Source organism: Rhizophagus irregularis, chromosome 12 (genome assembly GCF_026210795.1).
Source record: "Rhizophagus irregularis chromosome 12, complete sequence".
Lineage (NCBI taxonomy): Eukaryota > Fungi > Glomeromycota > Glomeromycetes > Glomerales > Glomeraceae > Rhizophagus > Rhizophagus irregularis.
In genome coordinates this window covers 996,270-1,020,950 of record NC_089440.1, presented here as the reverse complement: position 1 = coordinate 1,020,950, position 24,681 = coordinate 996,270, and the positions used below count along the sequence as shown (strand labels likewise).

At 26.3% G+C, this 24,681-nt stretch overlaps 3 protein-coding genes across 4 annotated transcripts; all 3 read right to left on the bottom strand.

Annotated features, from left to right (window-relative positions):
* Positions 1-12: 12 nt before the first annotated feature.
* On the bottom strand, positions 13-901 carry OCT59_003768 (uncharacterized protein; the record flags this gene model as incomplete). 2 transcript variants are annotated; one of them, XM_066147857.1, is made up of 5 exons in its annotated part: positions 13-129; positions 494-531; positions 602-644; positions 714-734; positions 881-901. In XM_066147857.1, the coding sequence occupies 5 exons, from the start codon at positions 899-901 to the stop codon at positions 13-15; spliced, it is 240 nt and encodes a 79-aa protein (XP_065996517.1). The 2 variants fall into 2 exon arrangements, with proteins under 2 accessions (XP_065996517.1, XP_065996516.1); XM_066147856.1 differs by lacking the exon at positions 13-129 and adding an exon at positions 319-326 and having other exon boundaries at positions 400-531.
* Positions 902-1,699: 798 nt separating this feature from the next.
* OCT59_003767 (uncharacterized protein) lies at positions 1,700-3,890 on the bottom strand. Its single transcript, XM_025315078.2, has 3 exons — positions 2,570-3,890; positions 2,198-2,485; positions 1,700-2,125 (listed from the first exon to the last, which is right to left on the bottom strand). Exons 1-3 carry the CDS (start codon positions 3,557-3,559, stop codon positions 2,057-2,059), a joined length of 1,347 nt encoding a protein of 448 aa, XP_025183719.2. The 5' UTR covers positions 3,560-3,890; the 3' UTR covers positions 1,700-2,056.
* Positions 3,891-14,304: 10,414 nt separating this feature from the next.
* OCT59_003766 (uncharacterized protein) lies at positions 14,305-17,659 on the bottom strand (the record flags this gene model as incomplete). The annotated part of the gene is made up of 14 exons (XM_025315080.2): positions 14,305-14,642; positions 14,725-14,846; positions 14,925-15,099; positions 15,173-15,303; positions 15,375-15,529; positions 15,633-15,649; positions 15,717-15,881; positions 15,956-16,150; positions 16,227-16,481; positions 16,571-16,631; positions 16,711-16,945; positions 17,022-17,254; positions 17,344-17,535; positions 17,594-17,659. The coding sequence occupies 14 exons, from the start codon at positions 17,657-17,659 to the stop codon at positions 14,350-14,352; spliced, it is 2,295 nt and encodes a 764-aa protein (XP_025183721.2). The 3' UTR covers positions 14,305-14,349.
* Between the last annotated feature and the right edge of the window lie 7,022 nt (positions 17,660-24,681).

The window sequence follows — 24,681 nt, the reverse complement described above, 5'->3', positions numbered from 1 at the left end:
TTGAAAAAAATATTAAGCAGATACGCCGCCTTTCTTTTTAGCCCTCTTTTCCTTTTGTGGCGTAGTTTTAACTTCAGATTCATTTATAGTGGGCTTGTTCACCGACTTGACCATCTTTAAAATATCTTTCTGTAAAAACAAAACAAGCATCATCAGTATCCTACTGGCTCTATGAATATTCATCTGGAAATCCATGAGAATTTTTATGTCCAAAGCGAATTGTTCTATATCGTTAAATATATTAGGAAGCTTCAAGTTTACAAATTTATCGTAAAGGTAAACCGATGGAAGGGGTCAAACCATATATTGTATATGGATTTATCCATCTTAGAGAAAAAATTATGTAAGCTGAAAAAATATATGTAAAGCCAAGAATTTTCTACCGTACCGTGTACTTACTCACACACTGAATTGTATATACACGAGCTCTCTTACAAGAAATTGTTTCAAGTAGTTTGTTCAAGATTCGCATAGCATGATGGCTAAGCTTTACCTTATCATCAACATCTTTGGAATCGGGGGCCTTTTTACCTTTTTGAGAATTCAATAATTCCTATTGTCTGATGGTCCTTTTTTCTTGTCTTAAGAGCTATCAAAGTACCATCAATCTTGTGATTTTTTGTATCTGCAGTGAGAATTTCCATCTTAAATCAAATAAAGGAAATTAACAGATATAACTCAAAACTTATTGGAAATTCAAAATTGACACTTACCAATTCCGATCCAACACATATCTATTGCGAATGTAGTTCAGTTAATCGCTCTTTTTCCATCTTTTTGTCAATCTCAAAAAGTAATAATAAACGAAAATAAAATTAGTTAATAAGAATCAAGAAAATATTATATTATATTATAACAGCGAAGAATGTGAACGAGGAACCCAGAATGGCGCGCAGAGCATTCCGTCTAGTACGATACTTTATCTAATAGAGCATAACAGATGACAACACGCCAAGGAAACCCAGAGTAGCACGCCGTCTAGTATTGACTTGACTTTAAAGCCAAGCTGTGTTGTCAGCAAGTTATGCGCTTCTGCATGCAAAATATACTAACCTTAAATGATTTCTTAAGTGATCCCTCTTTCGTTAAAGGATCGTATTTATCTTCAATCTCGGTTAAACACTTCTTATATTTGAAGTTACAGACTCTTAAAGATTTAGATAACCGTTTTTTAAACGCGTAGTAACAAAACTTGAGTATGACCAAGTGTCAACTGTAAATTTGTCAAAATAATCCGAATAGATAACTGTCTGGGTCGCGACTTGAGAATGGGATGATCTTTTTTTATATTCGCGTCACGCCTTTTACTGAAACAAATTTATCACGTGATCATAACGAAGAATTCGGCACATAATAATTTATCTTTATACAGTATTTTATTAATTCAACTATTTAAAAATTTGTCTATATTCTATTACTTTATATATTAATTAATATTCATATTATATTATTAAATTTTGGATATCTGATATATTAAAAAAAACTGAACCTAGATTTTTATCCACCAATCATTTAACTGTATGATTGATTTTAAGCAAATGATTATAAGAATAAGATCATTATTTTGTCATGAACTTAAGGACCTAGGACCTCACCGCTTCGACTAACTGCAGAACGGATTGAACAGATTGATTGAATGATAGGAAATCTTCGTTTATAAAAATACAATAATTCTCAACGTATAAAAGGCATTTTATATAGAATATGTTTAAAGACTTTTAATATTTATTTTAAAATATGGACAATGTGGAGTTTAGTTTTAATACGAGTATTTTTTTTCTCTAAAGAATAATAATATGTCTAAAACCAAACGACTAAAGTAAAAATATGTACATACAAAAAGAATATATAATAAACTTTGCAAGCAATAAAAAAAAAATTTTTTACAAAAAAAAAGTCCTATAAAATATATTAATGAGATTATATGAGATTATATGATAAATGGTTAAACCAGCGACCCTATATTATATAATCGAATTTATTTTTCCCTTTTTTTTTTTTTTTAATTATAATATTAAGATAAAAAAATAATGATATATAAAAGTGAAAGGTTTGATTAATTTTCTTTAGATAAGAATTTCAAGAAATCTCTATCTTCACAAATTTCGTCATTAGATAAAAGGCCCTAATAAAAATATTCGTTAATTATTGTTCTTATTGTAAATATTTAAAGTAATAATAATAATATTTACGATACCTGTAGATAATTTTCCAATTGAACGCGACGAGATTCCAAGAAAGTATTATTTAAACTATTAAATAAAGTCTTCCCAGGAAATTCAAACTTATCAACAAATTCCGAATAATGATTTTTTAATTGTTGATTTAACGAAGAAAATTCATTGTATCTACGAGGAACGATCCAACCAGCTTTAGCTTTACCAGTTGAAGCGTCAATCCTTTGTACCATGATTATATAAACAGCAAATTTCTTATAAATTTCTTGTTTAACGGTAAAGGCTGGAATGGAAAGTTTCGTCACATCCTAATATATATATCAATATAATATAATTAATTATATTGTTAATAATCACATATCTGATATAATAATGTACTATTACTACGTTACCTTTGAAATAATATTTTCTTGAACTTGAACTTGATATTGTTGTCTTTGAATATCAATACGTTTAATTTGGCCAATCAAACCTTGAATTTTTTTCGTGATTTCATAAATACCATCAATTTGATTGGATTGTTTTTGTTGTTTAATTAATTTTCTAGCCAAATTTTCATGTTCAGTTAAATCAACAAGTTTTTTATCTAATTCATTAATCTTTTCCGAAAGGAATAAATCACTAGGAGGAGCAACATGAATTTCTTTAAGATTATCAGAAGATTTAAATTGATCTTGAGAATCACAAATTAATAAATTACTATTCTTTCTACGACGAGGAATTGATAATTTTTCATTAGAATAATAAGTTGGTAAAAAATTCATATTACGTGAACGATGTTTTCGATAAGTTTGATAATGAGTAGGTTTAGATTTATGAGTAGGTATAGAGAGTAATCTATTTAATTTAACTAAAATATCAGCATTCATAACAATAATAGCGTCAGGTTGAAAATTTTGATTAAATTGAAAATTTTTTTTCTTTAAATTTGAATAAATATCAAGTTGAAGATTACGTTGTTGTTGTTGTTGTTGTTGTTTAGAATTAATAATAAGTTCACCCATCATAACGTTATTAAAATTTTCAACGATTGATGTTTTTTCCATGGTAAAAATAGAATAAAAATCGGTAAACTTGAAAGAAGTCATAAAAATTTCCCATAGCGGAGTAAAATTGCACAAAATAGTAAAGACGAGAATAAAACCAATAAAAATTTGTAAGAAATATAATGGTAATAATAAAAAGTTATTAACAAGTAAATAATAAAAAGTTACTGCGGTAATATATTTAAGGTATGTTGTGTAACCATTAACTTCATTTTCAACAGTTTTAAAATAAGGAAAAGCTATTTTAGCCAAAGGGTCAAATAAAATCATTCTAGTGAATTCTATAGCTCCGATCATAACAGGAACTTCAATAATTAACGAAGTCATAGTTGACATTTTTTTTTCTCGTAAAGAATAATTTTTTTTTTGAAAAGTAAAAGAGGAAGAAAATTTTTTTTTTTAAGGAGAAAAAGAAAAAAAAAGGAGGGAATTATAAGTTGTTTAAATAATAAGTTGGATATTATATTTTTATTATATAAATTTCATTTAATATTTGTCTATCAAAGACAAAAAATTCTTCGTGCATAAAAAAAAATTCTAAAGGGGCAAAAATTACTTGCTATGGGAATAACTATCAAAAAGTTCAAATAAAAAGAATAAATTTTAAGAAAAAAAGAAGGAAAGTTGCGAGAAAATCATCTTTATATATAAATATGTATTAAATCCATAAATAATAATAAAAAGAGGCGATGCATTTTAAATATTATTATTTGTACATGTATATGCAAATCAATTCTAAATTATATAATATTCTGTATTAAATTGATTAATTTAGTAGTTGCATAAGGCATGGTTAAAATCTTATTTACTATGAACGTTTTTTTGATAACGAATGAGAACTAAGATTCTTATTTGATAATGCGCCCAGATCGACAAGCGAAAATTTCTTCCGACAAACTAAAATTGTAAATCAAGTTTATTTTATGTAGAATTTCTATATAGAAAACCCTACATTGTTTCATATAAAAATATTTAAGGAGCCAATAAAATTTATGCAAGCCACGTTTTATTTACCTTTTACTTTACCAATAATTTTTTAAATTGCACAGCCCAAATTTTACCCTAACCAGAATGAAAACCTGAAAATATTAGAGAAAAATAATTTTTTTCACACGAAATATAAATTTTAACTATTATACGTTAAAATCATATGAAAATTTACGGGGTTTGTTTACATTATAATTTATTAATTTTAAAGATTATCATTGGTTAGGTGATAATGACGTTTTTAAAAAATACTTCCAAAAAACTCCGACAAAGAAATGCAATTGTAATTATTATATGTGTATGGTAATTTTTTGTATATACATTTCCTTATAATTTATTTTTTTATTTATATTGTTTGATTTCTTAATATTTATATACGAAAATCATCTAACATTTATTACTGATAATTAATTTGTACTGCTGAATGACGGAATTGTGACTCCTCCCCAAAAAAAAGACATTCAAACCAAAATTTTAAGGTATAGTGTGATTTTATGAGATGATTTTTTTTTTTTTGTTCAGCTTTTTTGGTTGGGAATATAGTAGATTGTTGGAATTTTTTCATTGTTTATTGATTACTAGGAGGCTTTTTTCTTGCGGGCCAACCCCAAATTGGCCTGCGAATGGTGGGACAACTGCGCTCAGCCGAATATATCATGTGATATACTACCTGTGTACCTGCGCTTAATGGCTCAAAATGATCAGCGTATGGACCCTGAAGTCCGAACAGGATTTCACATATATTAAAATCCTGAATTTTGTACGAGGTTATATTTTATCTTCTGCAGGGTCGCGTTGAAAAAGCTCGGGATTGGACTGATTTGTTATTTTTAATAGATTTAATTCCCATCTTATGAATGTATTCGAAAATTCTTTTTGTATAATAATTATCTTCTTCAAAATTTATGATGTCGAGAGTTTATTCTTTTAAATAATAAAGTTCACGACTTAAATTGATAATTCATAAAATATAATTATTTGCATATTATAAAAATTAAATGGACAAAGCCCTGTTAAAATATTATATAATTTATATATAGAATATATTAAATTGTATTATAAAAATTGAATGGACAAAGCCCTGTTAAAATATTATATTATTATTTTAATTAAGTTATAATTTATATATATACACTAAAATCGGGCGCTACTCTTTTAATTTTGGCTTACTGTGTCTTCTGACACTCTTTAGTAAATATCATCTGATACAGTTCGTAACACGTACCAATATCCTAAAAAATTTTTTTTTTTTCTTCAAAGAAAAAATAAAACTTTAAGCAAACATGAGACTAAGCCTCGTTATATATTATGCTTTCTCTAAAAATAATAACTTCGAAATCATTTAGAATCATGTGATTCGAAAGTATCCAATGAATCAATGAATATCCAAATCAGTCCTAATCGGAGAATTAGTGCTAATCTTCCGTGATTTTACCCAATCCTCTGCTTTATTGGGGTTAATATATTTCCTTTTTATTTTTCCAAAAGAATCTCTATTATCGATTTATTATTCTTATTAATTTCTTTTTTTTACCTTCCTAAATGATTATGAAGGGCGCAAGTGAATGCAATTATATAATCACTAGAGTTTTCTGTGCTTCTATAAATAATTAAGATAAAAGAAATATAATAGAAATAGGTAAGATTATTTTAATGGTGTCACAGCTGCATGCGGAGGATTGTAAAAAAAAAAAATTCCATTATATAGTTTCTTAATTTTGTCTATTAAAATATAACGTCATTGTTTTAAATTGTCATAAATTCTTTGTTAAAATTTATTGCTATTAAATTAAACAATAAATTAATATAAAAGTCCAAAAAATCTTATTTAACCGTTAATTAAATTTTGAATAGTATGAAAGGAAAGTCGATAACTAAAATTGCCGTTTCCCACAATGTCGTAACATATAATCAAGAAAAAGGATAATATATTAATGAAGATGATCAAGAAGACGGATCTATTAATAATTTTGTCAGATGATTTGTTTACCAACGACGAGTCTTTTGTCAGAGGTACTAAGACCCTGTAAAAAAAGTCGATCCGTTTTTTATATTCCATCTTTTTTCCGTAAAAGGCTGAATTAATATCCTTATATCACTGAATTTATCGAATTATTTACATTTTCTGTGAATAGATCCGTGGAAGGCTCATTTTTACGGAGTTTTTATAGAAATAACGAATAAATATTTTATAGGGTCGGGTGGTATATTAAAATCAGTCAAGAAGATACAATACGTCTAATCAAATTTGTAGTATCTATCGGAGTTAGTCAAGAAGACAAGTTTAATGATAATTAAACTTTTCTTTTCTCAAATTAAAAAAAATTACACCAGGTTCATTCTTTTCAAAATAATGATATTACAATAATAAAATTTTTCTGAATAGTCATTTTTACTAATCTTCAATAGTTTTAATTCTTTTTTTTTATGTTATGGAACGCAAAAGTTATAAAGATAAAATAATAAAATTTATTAATAATATAAAAAAAATAAATTGAATTCATCTACAAACCAAATTTAACTAATATTAACCAAGAAAAATTCTAAGATCTGTTACATGTTTTTCTTTAATAATAACTTTAATCATAAGTAATCCTAATCCTAACTCTAATCTGCCCTTAATTCCAAAGGTTTTTTCTTCTTGTTTTCAAGTTCCTTCTTGACGTGTTTATCGGCGTCCGCATAATAATAACTGCAAAATAAAAGAAAAAAATTTAGCAATATACTTGGATAACCTTTAATAAAAAGTAGAAAGAAAATAATTACATAATATCAGGGAACCAAGTTTTCCAACGTCTTTGATGCGGAAATAAATAAAATAATTCAATTTCTCTAAGAATCTATAAAAAATAATTAAGTTAAATCTTAGATCTTCAGTTAAGATTAATTATAATCATCACTAACCAATGCTTTTTGTGCTAAATAAGACGCTCGATCATTATCTGCCTCAATAGCCATATTCAATAATCCGATAAACAAATTCATAAGGTACACGACAATAACAAATGAAAAAATTATCATCAATATTATCATTAATGGATTATCATCCGGTGACCATGCTGATAAAGAGTTTCTATCTCCTATTAAATTATTGTTAATAATAGATTAATGAATTTATTTTGCTTTTTAGAACATTACCTGTAAGAAATAAATACATTGAAAGAAGTGAATTAGGGTAGTTAAAAAATAAATTGGTATATTTATCAGGTTCTTCAATCAGAGTTGCACTTTTAGTGATTTTTCCATCTTCTGTTATTACTTGATGATATTTTTTTGTAAGTAACCAAGGATTATTAAGATCATCCAAATTTCCTTGTTCACTTTCAGAAAAATCTGATTTTGGTTGTAACAATATAAAAAATGCATGTGCAAAACCAAGTAAAATAATAAATATAATAAAAAGAAAAGAAATAATCCTCTTAGCAACACCTATTATAATAGCAAAATAGATTCCAAAGGATTCAAATGCTCTAAAGAAAAGTAAAAATTTTATATCGAGCAAAAGACACGAAACTGAAATAGCTTTTGTATAGTCTGTGCTTTCTCCATTCATATAACTATAAATCCAGCATATAGAAGTTAAACCAGGTACAAGATATGCACTAAGATCTATATAAATTAAATCATGAATAAGTGTCAAATTTTTTATTTTTAAAAAAGCATTACTAAAAAAAATTTAATTACCAAATAAATTCCATATATCAGATATCCATCTAAATGGGCTCCAAATAAATTGACGAACTTCAAATAATAAGTGAATAAATCCAAGAATAATTGAAAAAAAGAAAAGGTATTTTCTATCTTCCTCATTAAAAATATCATAAGGGATTGTTGCTAATGTAAAACATGTAAGATAAATTATAAATAAAATCCAGATTGCAGCATAATAATATCTACCAAACACTCTCCATTTAAAATTAATAATAGCTTCACCATTCCAAGTTTTATAAAGATCATTATTTTGTGTTAGTGAGAAAGGGCTTGATTGAGGTTTGATAAATAATTCTCTAAGTAAATTATAATCTTTTGGATATGTTACATAACTGGGGAATGGAACTAAAAATGTAAGTTTTGGGTTTGTTTTTTGTTTGTTAAAGATGATTTTGATATAATGGGCACAAATAACGAAGCATGAGGAGAATATGTAAATTCCAAATCCAGGAGTAAAATAAAATAATAAATATTGTAAGATTGTTGATTTGAAAAATAAAGGAGGATATAATGAGTAATAAACATAACTACTAGTTGTTAATATTAGAAATACTAATTGAAATTTAAATGATTCAAAATATTTTATATGGGTTGTAATCATAAAAACTGAATAAATCATATAAAGTTCATAATAACCATCAATGACAACGCATATAATTAAGCCAATAATGCTGACAATATACATAAGAAATACTAATATTGGATGTGATTTATAGTATTTTCTAGAGAATATACTCATTACAGTCATAATATTTACTGATGTGGAACCAAAAGTTTGAGAGATACATGCCATATATATTAATTGTGTCTGTAATTTCCAATATTTACTGAAGAATAAAATAATAATAGTGATAGCATCTAGCATGTAGGGTATATAGAAGGAGTAATTGCTAAAGTTACCTATGTTACTTATGATAATCTTTATAAAATTATCATAAATGTATAATAAAACAATTAAAAATGATACTAGTCGATATAATTGTGATTTCAAAAATTTTGACAACTTCGAAAATAATCGCAATGGATAAAGAAAAGTCAAGATATATAATTTATGAAGAAAATAAGATATGAATGTATATTTAGTAGGTATTTTTAATTCATTACAATAAGAATAAAGATGTTGAAGGTTATTATAAATCATGGTTGAATTTGAAGAATCTACAAACAAATTCATTTCATCATAGTATTTTGATAAGAATTCAGAATATTTTTGATTTAAATATGGCATATTCTTACATAACAGTGATAATATGTGAATATTATTATTCGGGTCTTCCTTGAAAATTTCAAGAGTTTTGTCATAGATTGATTCAATTAACTCTATATTATGTTGTTTTATTGCTGATTTTAATAGTTTCTCTCCATAATAAACTAAAAAGGATTTTTGATTTATAATATACAAGATCCATTGCATTTTTAATCCATCATTATCTGTAGGTTGAGCTATTTCTTCAATTTCCTCGATTCTTAAAGCATCTGCTGCTGGTTTATTATTATTATAGAGCCTAAATGCATATTTAAGAAATTTAATATTGTAACAACATTGCAACTCAATCTTATTAAATTCTATATTGAAAGTGTAAATATGTAATTCTGTCTCATCATATAAAATGTAAGTATTATTAGCTTTTATGTCTTTCCAACTTTTAGAATATTTAATATTATATGAAGATACAATTTCGTTTTGGGATGAATTATTAATAAAAGCTTCTAAAATAATTTCGCCGTTGTCACTTTTTAATCTCATGTCATATCCACTTTTGTTTTCACTTGAGTTCATTAAATTTGGTATAATATACATTTTTATAAACTCATTTTCGTCTTCTGCTACAGTAAATTGTTTTCCTATAATATAAAAGATGTTTTCATTGATTGATTCTTTAGTGTTATTAGTTTCTTCGGAATAAATAGAGTTGTTATTAATTATATAAGTTTCTAAGTCGCACTTTTTTATATTAATCATCCATGGTTTCTCATAGAATATTCCAAATACCTTTTGATCATTAAGTCTAAATTGAATATTATTAAAGTAATCAAAGTAATTAGAATTACCATTAGTCTCAAGAAAATATTTTATCAAGGTATTGTATTTTATCGAATTTTCTAGATTTGATCCTACAATAATTTTAATTATAAAATCCATTCTATCAGAATAAATAAAATGTACGCCTTCAATACTTATAACCATTAACGATTTAAAAAATTTTAATTCTATCATTTTATTATCTACATTTCCCTATAAATAGTAGTTAAAAAGAATAAATATTGAGAATTAACACTAAAATTAATATAATATTGATACTAAAATTATATAATTATGCATACCTTTATCTCGAGCGGAATTTTCCGATATTTGAATGTAAATAAATCTAATATTAATATGATATTTTTTGATAACATCCATAACCTGCCATTAGTTATTCCGCCAAAATTAATTTCCATTGTATTCATGTCATCGAGTTCATGCGTAGATTTGCATTTCCAGCTATTATCTTTAATATTATTTGAAGAATAAATTAAAATAACTGGTTTTCTGCTTATCAACTGATTCTTAAATCCTTTACTTTCAATAACATTATAAGTAGCTAAATCTCCACTTGTAAGAAAATTTGTAAACTTGTAATATGGGAAGTTAAATTTATATTTATCATCAGCATATTTTTTAAAACTTGAATTGAGAGTAATTTTCTTTTTATTTTTCATATCATAGATAATTGCTACAGAAAAGAATAAAATTTTCTTATCAACGGAATAAAACTTTTTAAATACGGCCATACAATTTGAAGAATTATTTACCTAATTCATCATTACCCTCATACATTATAATCTTATTATCAGAGACCTTATAATCCGAAATATCTAAATCTAAATTATATGGTTGGACTTTGTCGTCAACGATAAGCGGTCCTGAATCATCATTATCATCGTTAAGCTCGTCGTCTTGGTTATCTTTGATACCCAATAACAATTCGATACGAGGGTTTATATTATTCTTAATATATTCGACATAAGAATTTTTCTTTTGGATAACTTTAGAGACTTTACCACACCATCCAACAAAAGATTTGTCTTCTTGACTATATGTCACGATGTATCTTGACTGTGGAGAAATTTCAATTTTAGTTATCGGCTTTCCATTGTGCGGAACTTCTTTAATTTTTATAGTGTGATTCATTATACATTAAATAAATATAAATATTACTATTTATTAAGAAAAGTATTATTGAAGTTGAATTGTAGATCTTTCTCGGTTATTATCTTCACAAAAAAATAAAAAGAAAGAAAAAACAATAAACAATTAAAAAACTTCCAAAATTTTCCTTTTATAAATGAACAATAAACCTTATTCGGAAATTTATTTAAAGCTTTCTATATCTTATTATAATTATACTTTGACGATTCTATTATTCAGGTAACATTATAATGACAAATTGTATCTTTTATCCGCTGTCACCTAATTTTACATGACAAATATATCCCAACCGTATGAAAAGCATTTTTACCTGTGTGCTGAACAAAAAAGGAAACAGTAAATGGAAAGTATAACGGTAAGACGAATACCAGTGGTGTAGGGTCGACCACCTGTGTGGTGTATGGTGATATTTAGCAGTGTGTAACAGTGTGTAAAATAAGGGGCGTGAACCATACTCAGGTGATGAATAGCATTTCGGCTCACTCAAAATCACGTGTTTGGCCATCGTGTTATTTATCACCTGTGTAAACTGTCACATAGGAGACCATACACTACATATCTCCTTGACCCTACACCACTCATCTCCGTAGCACTCAAAGTATAATTGTACCACGTTTGAAAAGTATATAAATAGACAAGGTTGTAGTATTACATGTATTCGGGCGAAAGCCGAAACCTAATATTTGGCGAAACTTCAGAAACTGGTGTAAGACCTAAGCCCGTAGTACATTACGTTTGCCACCTTAGGAATAATACTTTATTATAATATAAATAAATACAATACATGCTTGGTTTAACAATACTAAATATAACTTAAATATTTATCTCCAAATTCGTGTCTTACAAATTTAATATTCAAGAAATTTTCTAAATTTCATAACTCAAATTCGTATTCTAGATTCATAACTTCAAATAAATCTCAAAATTCGTAACCTGAATTTTATCAAGTCAAATTTGGTCTCCTTTTGTATCTTGCTAAACTCTTAATAGTACCCGTTCCTTAATATTCAAAATGTCAGTAAAGATCTTCATGTATCAACAATTACACATATCCGTAGTTACTCCTTAAATTGATCATCAGAATTTTCTAATTTCTTAAATTCCTAAATCCAATAGTTTAACGTCATCTCGGACGTTACATTTGTAACGTCATACAATTTTAAAATACTAAAAATTTATACACTAATTCTAAATATAATACTACGCCTCATAATTTTCGAAATGTACAAAAATTCCGAAACTGACAAACTCAATGAGTCACGTGCTAAATTTTTAATTGGCTAAAAAGTATAAAACATATGATTGCAAGATTTCTTTTTTCATTAAATTATTTTAACTCTCAAAATTCAAGCATCCGTATTTATAACTAAGATGTTCAATAACTATAACCTCTATGAATCAACTTCCATAAAGATACTGTTTCAAAAAAATTGGTTGCCCGTTTGTTATTAATGCTTCATATCCGAATTCAAAGAATCCTGAAAATTTTGTATTTATCAACAAGATTATTGACAAGCATAATCATTTATTAGATGTATCAATTGTTGAGTTTGAGCTTTCTCCTTTAATAATTGAAGATATCAAGGTCATGACCGTATTTTGTAAATTTGGAGCAACGGCACAAAGAAAGTTCTTAGAAGGAAAATATCCAACTCATCCGGTTTACATGAACTTTTTAATGCTATTCAAACTCAAGTTTCAAACTGGACTGGCTCGATAATCAAAAGGAAATGGATTCTTGGTGGGTGGTTGCATTTCGAGGATTGGATGAAGACATTTTAAAAATGAATTATGAATTTTTTAGTAAAAGCATCATAATAGGGATTGGAATCGATTCGACTAAAATCGATTTAATCGAAAATCGAATCGTACCTAATAGAATCGATTAATCGAATCTTAAAAATCGAATCCCAATAAATCGAATTTTTTATATTTTGGCGCAGCAAATATAATCTTGCTGTTTCTATAACCACGCCACAATGAAAAAAAAATCTCAGAATTAACAAAAAAAAATCGAAAAAATTCAACAATTGTGATGACTTTTTGACCAATAATAATTGGATATTGGACAATTAGACAATTGAGAATTCAATCAAACATTATCCAATCAAGTTAATTATTAAAAAAATTTTTTATTGATTGATAATTTCGAGTTCAGGGGCCTGGCCAGAATTAAATATAATTCTATAATGCGGGCCAAAAATGTCTACTGCATATTTATTTTATTATTATATAAAAAGTCAAAATTTGTTATCATTATAAGTACTTTAGCTAATAAAATTTCAGGTTTTTTCCGCCTAAAATTTTGTGCCGCCGGAATCATCGAAAGCGTTGCAACACGAAAATGTTTAAAAAATGACTTTACTGAGAAACGATTAATCGATTCTTAAATCGATTCTCGGGTTTCGATTTTCGATTGAATCGATTTCAATCCCTACATCGTAACCAGTTGAGTTGTATTGATTATAAAAGAAAAAAAAAGAAATAATGATAATGAACGGAATAATGAACGTATTAAAAAATAAATAGATATCAAACAAGTATGATACAGGAATAACAAACGTATAATACATGAAAAATTTAAATTTGCAAATGAACAAAACATGATATTGAAAATCATAATCTTTGAAGATGCTATTCGCAAGATAGTATTGTAAAATATGATAAAAAAAATAAAAACAAAGAAAATTTGATATTCTAATTAAAGCGAATAAAATAAATATGAAAAGCACGTATGATGGAAAGAATTTAGGCAGTGATAATAAAGGTGCAATTAGGAAACATGTAGCGTATAGAGACCCTTGTGTGTAGCGTATGGCGATCTTTTGCTATGTACGTATGGTTGCACTGAGTGTACTGCACATACATACATGGCAAATAAATAATAATAATTAAATCAAAACGTACGTACGTATGAATGAAATAAGAGACCAAACGCACGTAAATACAAATAATAAGGCGCAGCCGCAGTAACTATTCTACACGTGTCACGTAACCATATGCTGCGCCACTGCATCTATATTTCATATTTACTTTATTCATCTTACGTTATATTTATATTTATCTTTTATAGACTAACAAAATTGTTTGATTTATTGTAAAAAAGTACTTGCAAAATATAAACTTTATTTAAAATAAAAGTAATGCATTTATTTGTATACTTCTAACTTCAGTTGCAGATATTATTATTATAGTTAAGCTAACATATTTTTATTAAAAAATATTTAAGATTGACCTAAATAAACGATTCATTTTCTTTCTTTCTTTGAGAATTTGCTATTTCTAATGCTTCAGCTTCAGTCTCTTTTTTCCTAACCTCAGCTGCACGCTCCCTTAATGCCATTTTTCTTTCTTCAATTTCTAATTGAGATATTTCATTCATAGTTGATATTTCTTCACTTTTTTCTTGTTTACTTTTCTTCAATGATTTGTTTCTATTAACAGAAGATCTTTTTAATGATGATTTTGTAGGCAACTCATCATTTGTTAAATCAATAACAGATTCTTTACTTTTTTGATTATGAGATGCTATGTATAATATAATAAAAAATTAGAATTTTACACAAATAAAATTTAATAATTAAAAATAATTTTTATATAATATGTTTACCTTTACGTGTTATTGACTCTTGTGTTCTTTTAATTTCACTTCTGTCCCGATGAGTGTAAGGAACTCCTGATTTATTACAGATGTCTATTGTTTTGTAGCATCGTTCATCAAATCGTTTTCCTCTTTATATATAGAATAAAATTTTATATCAGTTTAATAATTTTATATAACAATGCTAAATTACTAATAAAATAGTATACCTTAATATGGCTGATAATAATGACAATTGTTTTCCTTCTCTATTTACCATAGAGTGAGCTGCTTCAGCATAATTTGTATTTGATCCGCTTTTAAGCCAAATTTCAGGATCAATATTTGAAATAAATTGATTTAATGATGCTAATACATATGACTGTTGATAATAATCTACCCATTCTATAAAAATAATTTTTTATTAGAAAAATTTTAAACATATAATTAACATTAGATAAATATAAATATATTTTACCTTTTATTCCATTATCATTTGTATCCCTAATTTGTTGTAAAAGATCATAAACGGCTTCTTTACTAGGTGCACTAGGAATTTGCTTTATTAAATTCTTGGTATTTACATTAAATGCTTTATTATGCAAATTTCTAAAAAATTAAAATAAAAAATTAAAATTAAATATTTAAAAAGAAATAAATAAATGAAATTATATAAATACCGTTGAAAGTGTATAATACATGATTTGAAAATAAAGGTTAAATGAGTTTCCCAGTTTCTTTTACAATCCAAATCATATAAGGCTAAACCCAACCCCTTAGCTTGCGCTGCGTCTAAATCTGCTAAAATGCACCCAACACCTTCTTTATGAATATGCTTAAATTTAATACATTGTCCACGCACTTATTTCACAAATTGTTTGAAATAGGGATGAAAATAATCTATGGTAACCCTCAGCTGTAAAGACATTTGTAAATACTCTACAAAATGACAATACTTTAAAAATAAAATTAATATATATTTTCTAATATTTTTAAAAAAAAATAAAATTAAAAAAACTTACTCAAATGATAATTAGAATCATATGTGTTAATTTCGAACTCATTTATTTCCCCTTTTACCCGTTTAAAGCTAACATCTATTTGGAACCATTCAAGTGTAATCAACTTTTTTGCTTGTTCAGGAAGCATACATATAATGATTACTTGTCCATTATTTGTGAAAAGATCTAAAATAAAATAGATTAAATTATTAATATTAATATACTACTTATATATAGATCAATAAAATTTAAAAACTTACCAATTTTGTGAACATAATCAATCAAGTCAGAATCTTTATTTGACACATAATGATAGACACCCATCACTCCCTGTCCAAATGGATGTAAGGTTTTGTATGCCTTCCCTACTAAGTAACGCAACTTGTCAATATTATTTAAGGAAACATGTATTTCTGCTAAAATTTCTTTATTAAAATATGCTTTGATCAAATTTCCTATTAATTTAATTAAATTTAGTTAATATTTTACTATTATTAATTGTTCATTAATATTTAATATATATTTATTTACCTGATAATATAGATCTTGAAGTTGTAGTATCATCTTGATTAATAGCTTGCTCAATTAAGATTTGCAAATTATTTTTAATTCCAGAAGGTGTTCGTTCTGGTGGAGGAGGGGGGTGATTATGGACTCCAATACAAATAAGTGCAACAAAAGGACATTTAGTAATGTCATGGGGGATAATTTTAATAAACTGCACAGAGCATGACCTTTCAATTATTTCACCACGAACAACAGCTCCATTATCTGTATGTGGCATATCTTAATTTTGATAAAATTAAAAATTAATGTTTTTAAACTAAATAAACGCCATTAATCAAATATTAATTAAGAATTTTTTAATACATTACCACATTTTTTACGCTTACAACTCCTTGGAATTATCATACTGCATTGTGATAATTCTTGTATCTGAAATAATTTGATGTTTTTTAGCTTAAAAATAAAAATTTAAAAATAAAAAAAATGTAAGAAATCAAGAAATACTTACAGATGCAGTACCAGAAAATAATTGTTGAAGTAATGAAATGTTGGTTTCTTCTGGCTTAATATTAATAAATCGATGCCATTTTTCATTTTGTTTATATTTGTCACATCCAATGAAATACTTTGTTGTTTCAGTCTGCTGATAATTGGCAATTTTTCCAAGACGAGCTTTTCCATCACAAGATACATTATTATCTTTCTTAAAAGGACAAGAAGATTCTTTTGCAGCTAAAAATAATCTAATTATAATTTTAAATATTCAGCAGATGATCTAATTCTAAAGTAGCATAATTAAAAATTAAAAATATAACTTACGAATATGTTTTTGCTTCCTTAGAATTATTATTTTGTTGTTTAGTGTAATTTTGAAATGTTTCAGAGTCAAAATCCACACTACAATGCTCTTGATTAATAATTTCAGGATTAGAAAACTGGCAATATTTAATTCCTTGACATTTTCTTGTATCTTTTTTAACAGAAATTCCTCCAAAAAATGGACATTCCTTAATATTTGCAGAGCCACTAGCACCATTGGTTGAATATTGGATCTTTATTATAATAAAAAGGATAAAATTATAATTAAAAAATATTTACTACTATTATCAAATCAAATTTAACATAAACCATATTTACTAACATCTGAAAATGCATCCATATGGTTCTTCCAACCAGTTATATTATATATTGTTGCCACTCCATTTGGAGAAGTTTCCGGATATTCTACAGGAGTAGTTGTGTGTATTACCTTTCGAACTTGTAATTTCTGAGTGAAGAAAGCAAATACTTCTTCATTTTCCTCGCTTTCACTTTCATTATTATTAACTTTGCTCTGTTTAAATACTATTTGTTAGACGTCAGTTAAGAAAATTAAATTACAACTAATTTACCTTATCTTGATCAAAATCTTCTGCAGCAAATTCTTCTATATCTGAAAAATTGTCAATAGAAGACATTATTAATTATAAAAGATAGAAAATAATTTTAAAATAACAAAAAAATAAAATTATTAATTAAAAAAATTTAATTACATGACGTGTCAAATTTATGAAATTACTGTGAAGGTTTGGAGCGAAGAATATTATTAAATATCTAATCTATTAATCATGTCATGATGTCAAGTGGAAATTCTTTTAACCGTGTTGTAATTGTATTGTATTGTAATACAAATACATATGGTTAGTATACGTACGTACAAAAAGTATGTTTGTCATGTCGTACAATCACAAAATCAATGTATAGTGCACATCACTATACACTACTTACATAGGTCTCTATACATAACATCTTTTCTATATAATCATAATAAAGAATAGAAATAAGCACATTTGTGATTTTGACGGGTTGAATAATATATTGGCGTATACTAGTAGATTATCGATTAAATCAAATTAATTGAAAATCTAATGATCGGATATGAAACATTTAATAGTTTATATTTTATTCTGAGTTATACCGAATCTTACCGAGTAAAAATGATGGGTGTCCCGACTGTCCCGTATATTATGAAATCAGCTGTAAAAGATATGCACGTGACAATTTTAGTTTCGCTGAGTTTTGGAAGTTTCGGAAATTTCTCCAGTTTCGAAACCGAAACTCAAAAATGTGCAAAACGTTTCATCAATTGCAATACAGTTTCGCCCGAAACATTAATCACTATTTACTGTGCTACATTTTTAATTATGACGGGGACTTCTACTGACAGAATGTAATATGCGTTTAATAATTATATAACTGTATCTATTGCGTGTCCGTGTCACTCAGTTCATAATAATAATTGCGTTAAATATATCTTAAATTTCTTTTGTTATATATTTTATACTACTATCACAAATATATGACTATGATAACATGATTTAATTCCCATCTTGTGATTTTATGAATAGATCTAATTGGTCATAAAAGTAATTATAATTATCTTTCAACAAGTTTTTAAAAATAGGATAAGTTTGACTATTTATAACTGAGTTGAATTAAGAATATAAGGAATGCTTTGATATTAAAATAATAAAATAATCCATTTAACGGAAACCTTTAGTTCTTTTCTTCAAATAGAAAAACATGGAGCTGACAAATTTAAATACTCATTTAGAAATATGTAAAAGTTTTATTTAAAAAGAAATTCTACCTTTACGTGTGATTACTATTTTTCCTTATTGATATTTTTATGCTAAAAGTCTCTAAAATACATACAGGACTGACGTTAGTTTCTGTATAAACCAGTTATTTCACGAATCAGTCTCAATCTCATTATCATCACGGCGGAGCCTTGATAAGCCATGATATCCATGGCTTTCCTTAAAATATACAGTATATATTATAATAACTATTATCGTTCAGCCCAATAGGATCATGAATTTTTATAAACCGATATTTTTATTAGGCATAGCAAATTCAGTGTATGATGTTCAAATCTAAACATGTGTGCGGAAGAAAATAAGAAATATGCTATAAGATAGGATCATGTGCGGAAATGATTATGGGTAATATTCAAAATATTACATATATAGTGCGCAAAAAAATTTTTAGTGCGGATTTTGCATTTATATATATAAAAAATATTTTTAACAACTATGTACTGTGCGGATTTGCGCACACTTTAAAAGGGTAGTGTGTACGGAAAATTACACTGCATAGCATAACACATGATTGTATATAATAATAAGGTGGGTAAAAAAATATGGTGTAAATGAAAATTTTGTAGGAAAAGCTTATAAAGTGGATTAAAAATAGCATAGTAAAAATGAAATTTATAGAAAGCTTATTTATGATGTTATTAATTAACGATAACGATGTGGGCTATATCGGTCCTGTGGCTGATATAGCTACTCCCTCATCCAATAACTATTTATTATTAAATTTATCATAGTAATATCAGCGATATATTATGATATCGTCAATAAAAATGATCATTACGATCAGATTTTAGCGAAAAATCGCGATGACGCGATATAGCCAGCTACGCGTTACACAATTCAAATTAATTTATGAAATTATTATATGTATTGTTAAATTCCTTTTGCAATTATTATTATGTGGATGTTGATAAAATTCGTCAGACTATAAAGAAATTAACAAATGAAGGTGGAACTTAAATGAAATTACAAAGAGACGTCAAAGTGACCAAACTCAATTACTTTGCAAGATTAGGTTTAGATGAGAATTCTCTGGGAAACTTTATTTTGGATTAATTTAGAATGAGTCTTCTTCCATGTATATATTTGATTTTTTATTCTTTTCTCATATTATAAATTAAAATTTGATTCTATTAAAGAATTCTTGTAGATTTCTAGAATAAAACTTTAGTATTTTTAATAAATTTGAGAAGGATTATTAAAGATCTATGGAGAAATATTATGAAATTACAGAGTATTGTAAATAGGAATGGAGAAAGTTCGGGTTGAGTGACTCGTTCCATTCGGTTTGATTCCAAATCGGTTTAATAAATTTTGATATTGAATCTGGGCAGAAGTGACAAAAATCGGATATGGAACTGAACCCGGTTTTTCAGTTTGACTCTGCTCAACTTGGTTTTTGAGCGAGGCGTCCCTAATTACGAATTCACTAAACACGTGATATAGTCAATCAAATTTATTACACGTGATTGAACAAAAAATCTTCATTTCTGAATCTAGAAGTAATATATAGGTCAAATCAATTGACAACTTGACGAATGTTTATTTATTATTTGAATATCGTTATGAAACTCAATAAAAATTATTATTAGTTACATTTTTTTCTTTTACAGCTAACGTCAAGTGAATCCTTAAGATTCAAATTTAAAGATCGGATCATATTTCATATTTGCGATACGTTGGAAATGGATATTACAATGACAAAATTTTTCTTTACTAATCTATAATAGTTTAATTCTTTTTTATGATTATGGAACGCAAAAGTTATAAAGAAAAGAGATATGACTTTATTAATAATAAGAAAATAAATAAAATAATTCATATACAAACCAAACTTAACTAATATTAACCAAGAAAAATTCCGAAATAAATAGTTCATGTTTTCCTCCAATAATAACTTTGAAAGGACAAATTAGAGTTGGGATTAGGATTGCTTGTGATGATATGTGATCAAAGTCTTAAAAAGGGTTTGAAAAATTCATCGCTCCAAGTTCCTTCATTAATTAACTTTAACGAGCTTGTCAGCGTCTGCATAATAATAACTAGAAAGGAATTTAGTAATATATTTGAATAATCTTTAATAAAAATAGAAAGGGAATAATTACATAATATCGGGGAACCAAGTTTTCCAACGTCTTTGATGCGGAAACAAATAAAATCATATCGGCTGATTGGAAAAATCAAGCCAATTAATATTTAAGCTCAGTTGATGGGTTCATTATATAACTGATGGGTTACTTATTGTCATTTAGCATATAAAATTATGGGAGGCTTTTCTGATCAGCCGATATGTAATTCAATTTCTCTAAGAATCTATAAAATAATTACAAAAAACTAAGTTGAAATTTTAGAATTAATTATATCAATATTCATTAATAATCACTAACCAATGCCTTTTGTGCTAAATAAGACGCTCGATTATTATCTGCCTCAATAGCCATATTCAATAATCCAATGAATAAATTCATAAGGTACACAACAATAACAAATGAAAAAATTATCATCATTATTATCATTAATGGATTATCATCTGGTGACCATGCTGATAAAGGATTTCTATCTCCTATTAAATTATAGTTTATGAAAATTGTTATAATAGGTTAATGTTTTTATTTTGCTTTTTAGAACATTACCTGTAAGGAATAAATACATAGAAAGAAGTGAATTAGGGTAGTTAGAAAATAAATTGGTATAGTTATCAGGTTCTTCAATCAGGGTTGCGTTTTTAGAAATATTTCCATCTTCTGTTTCTTGACAATAATTTTTTGTAAGTTCCCAAGGTTTATTAGAATCATTTGATTTTGGCTCTAGCAATATGAAAAATGCATGTGCAAAACCAAGTAAAATAATAAGTATAATAAAAAGAAAAGAAATAATCCTTTTAGCAACACCTATTATAATAGCAAAATAAATTCCAAAAGATTCAAATGCTCTAAAGAATAGTAGAAATTTTATATCAAGCAAAAGACACGAAACTGAAATTGCTTTTGTATATTCCATGTTTTTTCCATACATATAACAGTATATAGAAGTTAAAACAGGTACAAGATATGCACCAAGATCTATATAAATTAAATCATGAATAAGTATCAAATTTTTTATTTTTAAAAAAACATTACTAAAAAAAATTTAATTACCAAATAAATTCCATATATCAGATATCCATTTAAATGGACTCCAAATAAATTGACGAACTTCAAATAATAAGTGAATAAATCCAAGAATAATTGAAAAAAAGAAAAGCTTTTTTCTTTCTTCCTCATTAAAAGTATCATAAGGGATTGATGCTAATGTAAAACATGTAAGGTAAATTATAAATAAAATCCAGATTCCAGCATAATTAATAATAGCTTCACCATTCCAAGTTTTATAAAGATCATTATTTTGCGTTTGTGAAAAAGAACTTAATTGAGGTTTGATTAATAATTCTTTAAGAAAATTATAATCTTTTGGGTATGTTACATAACTGGGGAATGGAACTAAAAATGTAAGTTTTGGTTTTGTTTTCTGTTCATTAAAAATGATTTTAATTAAATGGGCACAAATAACGAAGCATAAGAAGAATATGAAAATTCCAGATCCGGAAGAAAGAAATAATAATAAACGAAATAAGTAAACATTAATTTTTGATTCAAATAATGAAGAATATAATGAAGGTGATGCAAAATAAAAATAACTACTAATTGTTAATATTATAAATACCAATTGAAATTTAAATGATTCAAAATATTTTATAAAGTATGTAATCATAAGAACTAAAATAACTATAAAAATTTCATAATAATCATAATTGACAACGCATTTAATTAAGCCAAGAATGCCGACTATATACATAAGAAATACTAATATTGGATGTGATTTACAGTATTTTCTAGAGAATATATTGATTAAAATCATAATATCTACTGATATGGAACCAGTAATGCGAGAAATATATATCATATATATTAGTTGCGTCTGTGATTTCCAATATTTCCTGAAGAATAAGATCATAATAATTCCATGAGTACGAAAAGAAAGTGCTATAAAGGCAGTATATAAAAGAAGCACTAATTGTGGACGTGATTTCCAATATTTTCTGAATAATAGAATAATAATAGTGATAACATCTAGTATGTAGGGTATATGGAAACGTGGAAGAATATAAGATTAATAATATTCCTGATAACCTCGAAAGGGAGTGTTAAAACAACAAAAGTTAATACAAGTTGATAGGGATTTAATTTCAAAAATTTCGAAAATAATTGTAATGGATAAAGATAAACTAAGATATATAATTTATGAAGAAAATGATATATGAATGTATATTTAAGTATTTTTAATTCATTACAATAAGAATAAAGATGTTGAAGGTCATTATAAATCATGTTTGAATTTGAAGAATCTGCAAACAAATTCATTTCATTATAATATTTTAATAAGAATTCAGAGTAATTTTGATTTAAGTATGTCATATTCTTGCATAAAAATGATAGTATGTGAATATTATTATTCGGATTTTCTTTGAAATATTCAAGGGTTTTATTGTAGATTAATTCTATTAACTCTATATTATGTTGTTTTATTGCCGACTTTAAAAGTTTCTCTCCATAGGAAGAATTTTTGACTTATTACATGAAGAATCCATTGCTTTTTTAATCCATCATTATCTGTGGGTTTAGCTATTTCTTTAATTTCCTCAATTACTAAAGCATCTGGTTTATTATTGTAAAACTTAATTGCATATTTAAGGAATTTAATATTGTAACAAAATTGCAACTCAATCTTACTAAATTCTATATTGAAAGTATAAATATGTAACTCTGTCTCGTCAAATAAAATATAAGCGTTATTATTTTTTGTATACTTCCAATTTTTAGAATATTTAATATTATATGAAGATACGATTTCATTTTGGTTATTATTTAAAAAAGCCTCCAAAATAAATTCATCATGTTTTCTTGTCAATCTCATATCATATCTACTTTGATTTTCGTTTGAGTTTATTAAGTTTGGTATAATGTACTCTTTTATAAACTCATATTTATCTTTTATTGCAGTAAATTGTTTTCCTATATTATAAAAGATGTTTCCATTGATTGATTCTTTGGTGTTGTTAATTTCTTCCGAATCAATATAATCGTTATTAACTATATAAGTTTCCAAGTCACACTTTTTCATATTAATCATCCATGGTCTTTCGTTAAAAATTCCAAAAACTTTTTGGTCATTAAGTCTAAATTGAATATTATTAAAGTAACTGACGTAATTAGATCTATAATCAGCTTCAAGAAGATTTTATCAAAGTATTGTATTTTGTTGAATTTTCCAAATTTGATCCTACAATAATTTTAATTAGAAAATCCATTCTATTAGAATAAATATAGTGTACGCTTTCAATACTTATGACCATTACCGATTTAAGAAATTTTAGTTTTATCATTTTAGTATCTATTTTTTCCTAAAAAGAGAATAAATATTATATTTAGATTAAAGTCAGGTTAATACTAAGATTAATAATAATATTGATTGATACTAAGATTTTACAATTATACATACATTTATCTTAAGCAGGATTTTCCGATATTGAAATGTAAATAAATCTAATATAAATATGGCATTTTTTGATAACATCCATATAAATCTGTCATAAGTTATTCCACCAAAATTAATTTCCATTGCATTCACGTCGTTGAGTTCATGTGTAGATTTACATTTCCAGGAATTGTCTTTAGCCCTATAAAAAAAGAATGTCCGGAAATTGTAGCTAAAAACGTCCGGAAAATTTATATTTGTCTGGAATATGTCCGGAATATTGCAATATTCCGGACGTTGGAAAATTTCCATTTTACAGAAAATGTCCA